This window comes from Pundamilia nyererei, unplaced genomic scaffold, assembly GCF_000239375.1.
Source record: "Pundamilia nyererei isolate P.nyererei 1_Seehausen unplaced genomic scaffold, PunNye1.0 scaffold01819, whole genome shotgun sequence".
In the NCBI taxonomy this organism is placed as follows: Eukaryota; Metazoa; Chordata; class Actinopteri; order Cichliformes; family Cichlidae; genus Pundamilia; species Pundamilia nyererei.
The window spans coordinates 1-6,546 of record NW_005189220.1 but is presented as its reverse complement, the minus strand read 5'-3'; the positions used below and the strand labels follow the sequence as shown (position 1 = coordinate 6,546).

Sequence of the window (6,546 nt, the reverse complement as noted above, 5' to 3'; positions counted from 1 at the left end):
CTATACATAGACATATGACCTTACAAAGAACTTAAACTGCGTGTATGAGGTATGCAGAAAAGCAGAAGTAAGCGTTTTGCTAAACTATAAAAGCAGGAATTTAGATCATATCTCAGATGCACATTTGATGGTGTGAAATCTTCACCTCAAGAAACAGAAAGGTTTGGTCTCAAAAGCTATAATGGGATTATAACGTCGAGGCTGCTTCCTGTCGTCTCATGGTACACAAGTGCACACAGAATCTTATCAGACCTAATAAGGAGATGATTCTTATCAGCATACAAATGATTATATGTTTCTAAGCACAAATGACAATATAAGAAAAATCTATTCCAACAAGCTGTTTAAAAAAAATATGATAACGCCTTATCGCCTATTGGATGAACCTTTCAGAAAGGTAAACTGAAGACACCTGATTCTCCCAGAACTAGCCAGAGTTTATGTTGGAAAAAGTCAAACGCAAATCTATTTCTGAATCAGCAGTCTGGAATAATTTTACTCTATTTCATTTTTATTTTTGTTCCTCTTCACAGACTGAAGGAAGAACAGAAGCTGAACCTGAAGTTTCTCAGATCCAAAGAAGTGACATCACAAGAGTTCGTCACAAATGACACATTTCCACATGAATTTAACTAAAGAAACTAATGTCCAGCAACAAGAGATGAAAAGACTGTTTGAATGTTTGTTAAATAAAAGGAAGTCACAGGAAAAACACATCACATGACCCAACAGCGTCCTCATTATGCAAAGTTTCCCCAACAAAACCTGGAGGAACAAAGTAGCTGGTGAAGAGACACTAATGAGAACATCATCACAGCATCCAAACCAGAAAGCTTACAGTAGTTTATGTTCCCAAGATGGCGCCGCGCACAGACGCAGTGGGTTACTGCAGCTATGTGCCTTTTTGTATGTCTAGTGTGCATAACGTACATTGTACGGGCATCTATCTACACAACTGGACGTTACAGTCGTCTGCAGATATTGGACATCAGTTTCCAAACAAAGATGACAATCACCAGCGACTTTCATCGCACACACAACATTCCGGACAGGATAGCGAGACCAGCGGGATCTCCGTGGATTGTTGTGACGCAGGTGACGCAGACGGCGAAGAGAGAGGAAGCAAAAGCGAGGCTGCAGAGCTGGACTACTGGCTAAGGAAGCAGCCACTCAGACCTTCGCTGCTGAGCCTCTGCCTTACAAACGCCAGATCCATGGCACACAAGACGGACGATTTGGACGTACAGCTGGCTGGAAATCACTATGTTCGGGACTGCTGTGTGCTTATCATCACAGAGACCTGGCTACGTTCTCAAATCCCGGATGCCGCGGTGCAGCTAGTAGGCCACATGCTACACATATGGGACAGGAACAGTGAATCTGGGAAGAACAGAGGAGGGGGACTCTGCATCTATGTGCACGAAGGCTGGTGTAACAACAGCACTGTTGTGGACAGACACTGCTCTCCTGACCTGGAGTTCATGACGGTGAGGTGCAGACCCTTTTTCTTCCCTAGAGAGCTAAGTGCTGTAATAATCATGGCAGTCTACGTAGCACTGGATGCTAATGTAAACACAGCTCTCTCTCTGCTGTTAAATGCCATCACTTCTCACCAGTGTGCCCACCCTAACGGCGTCCAAATCATAGGAGGGGATTTTAATAAGGCAAATCTCAAGACTTTTTTACCAAAATTTTACCAGCACGTAAAATGCCCAACAAGAGGGGAAAAACACTCTGGATCATGTGTATTCCAACATCAAGCATGCTTACAGAGCTGTACCGCTCCCCCATCTGGGTCAGTCAGACCACCTCTCTCTTCTCCTAACCCCAGTATACACTCCCCTCAGCCGGCAAACAGAGCCCATAAAGAGGGCCATCACCAGCTGGCCTGAGGCCGCCCTCCCCCGATTGCATGATTGCTTTGAACACACACAGTGGGATGCCTTCTACAAGTAAGGTCTGGCAACATTCACAGATACAGTACTGTCTTACATCAAGTGCTGTATTGGGAACGTCACTGTGGAAAAGTGCATCCGGGTGTTCCCGAACCAGAAACCCTGGATGAGCCAGGTTCGTTTGCTTCTCTGGGCCCGTGATACAACCTTCAGGTCAGGTGACAGAGCATTGTACAGCACCGCTCAAGCCAACCTAAGGAGGGGCATCAGGACCGCCAAAGCAGAATACAAGAGGAGAATAGAGGAACATCTCAACAACGCCAGACAGGCGTGAAAGACATGCAGACCATTACCAACTACAAAGGATGTTCTGTGACACCTGGGGGCTCAGACGCGGGGCTAGTGGAAGAGCTGAACAGCTATGTCAGAATGCTCTTCATTGATTTCAGCTCTGCCTTTAACACAATAATACCAGACATTTTGATCACCAAGTTAGCCAACCTAGGGCTCCCGCCATTCACCTGCTCTTGGATAAAGGACTTCCTGGTCAACAGACCCCAGCGGGTGAAACTGGGTCCTCACCGCTCTTCCCCTCGCACTCTCACCACCGGCTCTCCCCAGGGCTGTGTACTAAGCCCACTACTCTACTCCCTCTACACATATGACTGCAGTCCCGCCCACTTAGAGAACATCACTGTCAAATTTGCTGATGACACAACAGTGATGGGGCTGATCACAGGGGGAAATGAGGCGGCTTACAGAGATGAGGTCCTGCGACTGGGTGAATGGTGTGCATCAAACAACCTGGCACTTAACATCAACAAGACCAAGGAGCTCATCCTGGACTTAATGCGGAACAGAACTGCCCCTGCCCCCCTGCACATCAACAGAGAATGTGTAGAGCGAGTGAAGTCCCTCAAATTCCTTGGCGTCCACATCTCTGCAGACCTCTCCTGGGCAGCTAACACCACGGCCCTAGTCAAGAAAGCCCAGCAGCGGCTACACTTCCTAAAGGTGCTTAGGAAGGAGCAACTAAACACCCCTCTGCTGGTGAACCTTCTACAGATCCACCATCGAGAGCCTGCTGACCTATGCAGTGACAGTGTTGCACACCAGCTGCATGGAGGCAGACAAGAAGGGACTGCAGTGGGTGGTAAGCACAGCACAAAAAATCATTGGCTGCCCCCTGCCCTCCTTGTCTGCCGTCTACAACTCCCATTATCTTAGTAGGGCCAGAAACATTTTAAAGGACACTACCCACCCCGGCTACCATCTTTTCAACCTAATGCCCTCTGGCAGGCGCTACAGATCCATAAGGGCCAGAACAAACAGACCCAGGGATAGCTTCTTCCCCAAAGCCATCACCATGCTCAACTCAAATTTGTACAAAAGGAATCTGCTCTGAAATATCATGAATTCCCTGCCTGTCTGTCGTTGTGTCAGCACTGTACTGGCTATTTATATTCATAATAGTGTATAGTTATATTATTGTATAGTTTTATAATGTGCTATAAGCATGTGTGCACTTTTATAGAGCTGTTTCCAATTTTGTTATACCATGTATATTGACAATAAAGGCTTTCAATGTTGTTTGTTTTACAGTGTTTTTATATTGTCTCCTGGAGACATGAACTTAATAAACAGATTTACGAGTGACCTACATGCAGATGCAGCCAGTAGTTGAACGGTGGTGTGTAGCACGTCTGCCACATGCATGTGACACACATGGTTTTTATGTTAACAATATTTTTGTTTACATACAGTGATGTTCGCTGTTCAGCAGTGCCCACCAGGTCTATCTGTCCTGTTTTCTTGACAGCCATGTGCACTACTACATAGAAATAGGAGAGCCATAACTAGACTGGCAGCTGCACCAGCCGGCCTCCACAGCACGACCCCTGAACCCACTGCACCACCATTTTCCTGCAGCTAATGATATTTATCATTTGCAGTGATCAATGTGACATTTTGTTTTGAACATTTGAGCACTGAAAGGGAACATTTCACCCACACAGATCTGCAATAGAAACATAACTAGCAGCACGGGTGTGAATAAAAACTATGACAGCGTTAAACCTACCCAGCCCCCACTTTTTAAACAGAAGGACTGAAAACACAACAACACTGATTATGATGTCGTCATCATTTAACGTGGAGCCGTAGTCTGTGTACACACACACACACACACACACACACACACACACACACACACACACACACACAGCATGTGTGTGTGTGTGTGTTGTTATGAAAACAAAAAAAATGAAACAATTCCATGAATAAATTACTAGAAGAAACAATGCAAACCTGTTCTCCAATTGTGTAAACAAAGTATCTGTATTTGTATAATAATGTAACTGGAGTGTTGATGGTTATATCATTCTATTGATTGATCTGCTGATTCAACAAGAGCTGTATTATGTATATAATAACTTTATTTAGAACGACCAGTCAGACACAACAATGACACTGATCAACTTGTTACAATGCAATGTTATTTATGGGAAATTCAGTCCTGACATCCAAAGAAATGGCCTACATGCAGACATTTTCTTGTCTGCACTAACTTCATAAATACTATCTTAAAACATGAACACAAAGAATGAATGAATACACAGAGTCACCAACCACATGATTAAGAAATGTTGTTGCAAAAGGCTTCATGTCTGTACTCACAGATCTGATAGAAACTGTGTCTGCAGCTTCCCGCTGATCTAATTTCTCAGTAAGGTTCTGTTTTTAACTCATCAGTTCTTCTTCACCAGTGAAGTAAATCAGCCACAAACAGACACTTTATCTTTCATCATATGTGGAGTGGTGCCTTCAGCACAAAAAATTCACAGTAACACTACAGTGTGGTTTTTGTGCAGCAGACAGCTGATTGTTTATAAAAGCTTCAGATAGTGATTATTTTATATCTGCTATCAGCAGATTTTAAGTCCAGTCATAGATTTCCATCCTAAAATGTTAGTTAACTTAAACACATGTTAACATTACTTGAGTACTATACAGATGTTTGTGTCAGCATGCAGATGTTAACACTGCTGATCTCCAAGATGTGTGTCCTCTTTTTGCAGACACATTAATTATTAGATTGTGATGCCGCTCTGTTCAGATGAACGCTTTCTGTCTCTGGTGTGTTGAAGCGTCCTGGTCTAAACCAGCTGAAGAAAAAACAAAAAGAAATTAAAAAGAGAAGCAGTTGTTGTTTTTTTTCTTAGTGTTTAATGATAAACATCTATTTAATAGAATGAATGTAAAAGTGAAATTAAATCAGTTAGCCTGTAAATTGTTTTAAATGACTATCATAAAAGCAGCTGACTCACCACTCAAAGATGATCAGTGTGCTCAAAAGCAGTATGATTCCCACAGTCTTCACTAGCGTAATGAAGACAGTGTAGACACCAAACAGATCATCTACAATGCAACACGATTTTAGAGGAGAGGAAACATGAAATAAGAGAAAAACAAACATTTCACATTAATTAAGGCCCTCTGAGGTGAATCCACTATGATGTGATGTGGCTGTGTCCTGCTTTCTCTTCACTCCCGCAGGTGCTTCTGCTTATTTTAGAATAGTGATAATTTAGCATTTTGACTTACCCTTACTTTGTTACCAGTTTTTATGTTTTTTAAATTATATTATTCTTTTTCTTTTTTCCGCTTTTATTGTTACTTCCATACATCAAGATATAATTGAAAGTTTACAGATGATGCAGAATGGGAACGATCTCCAATTGAAGTGACATTTCAAACTTAGGAAAAAAGGAAAAATTGGAAATACCTCCAACAGTCACATGAATCTCTGCTGATGTCTGATTACCCAGATCATTAGTGGCCACACAGTAATAAACTCCTCCATCTGTTACATTGAAGCTGTAAATCTCTCCTTCAGATACTTTCACAGCTCCATCTCTGCTCTTCTTGAACCAGGTGAAGCTGCTGACTGGTTTGGCTCTGCTGGAGCAGGTCAGCTTCACCCAGCTGCCTGCTGACACCAAACCTGATGGACTGATGGATGCTGAGGTGTTTTTCGGAGCATCTAGAGAAAAAAGAATATCCCATAAATCATGTTGTCATATGGGATTCAGTTCAGCAACAAACTCTGATTGTCTTACATGAAACACTGAGAGTCTCTTCTGTCTCTGCTGTCTTGGTGTCGTTTCCTTGGTTCACAGGATATCTGGCAGAGCAGCTGATCTTCTTTCCATCATGTGTGTCTGACAGAGTGATGTTCTGCTGGATTTTAGTTGTAGAGCTTCCATCTGTGTTTTGTTCTATTTTGTTGTGAGAGTCTTGTTGGAGATTCCAGGTGAGTTGAGGAGGAGAGTGTGGACAGGGAGTGAGAGCTGAGCAGGTTATAGTGACAGACTCCTTCTCCTTCAGATCACCTGGGATTGTAATATCGGGCCTCCAAGGAGAATCTGTGGTTTCACATCAAGCTCAATTTTTACACTGATAATACAAGAAACACAGTCAAGTAACAGATGAAGATCAGTGTAGATGTGTTAAAGTCTTAATTTTACATGTTCATGCTGTTCAGTCAGGAAATTATTTTATTCTGAGTTTATTATTTCCTCCATGTAGGAGAAATACCTGAGCTTTGGAATCAGCACAGTAAGCAAACTTTGTTTTTTTTATTTTTGCACTT

At 42.7% G+C, this 6,546-nt stretch overlaps 1 protein-coding gene across 1 annotated transcript; it reads right to left on the bottom strand.

The window, feature by feature from the left end:
- Positions 1 to 5,268: 5,268 nt before the first annotated feature.
- Positions 5,269 to 6,319, bottom strand: LOC106456046 (vascular cell adhesion protein 1-like; the record flags this gene model as incomplete). The annotated part of the gene is made up of 3 exons (XM_013908165.1): positions 5,269 to 5,312; positions 5,680 to 5,937; positions 6,014 to 6,319. Coding segments are annotated over 3 exons (608 nt in total), but the record flags the coding sequence as incomplete, so codon positions are not given.
- Between the last annotated feature and the right edge of the window lie 227 nt (positions 6,320 to 6,546).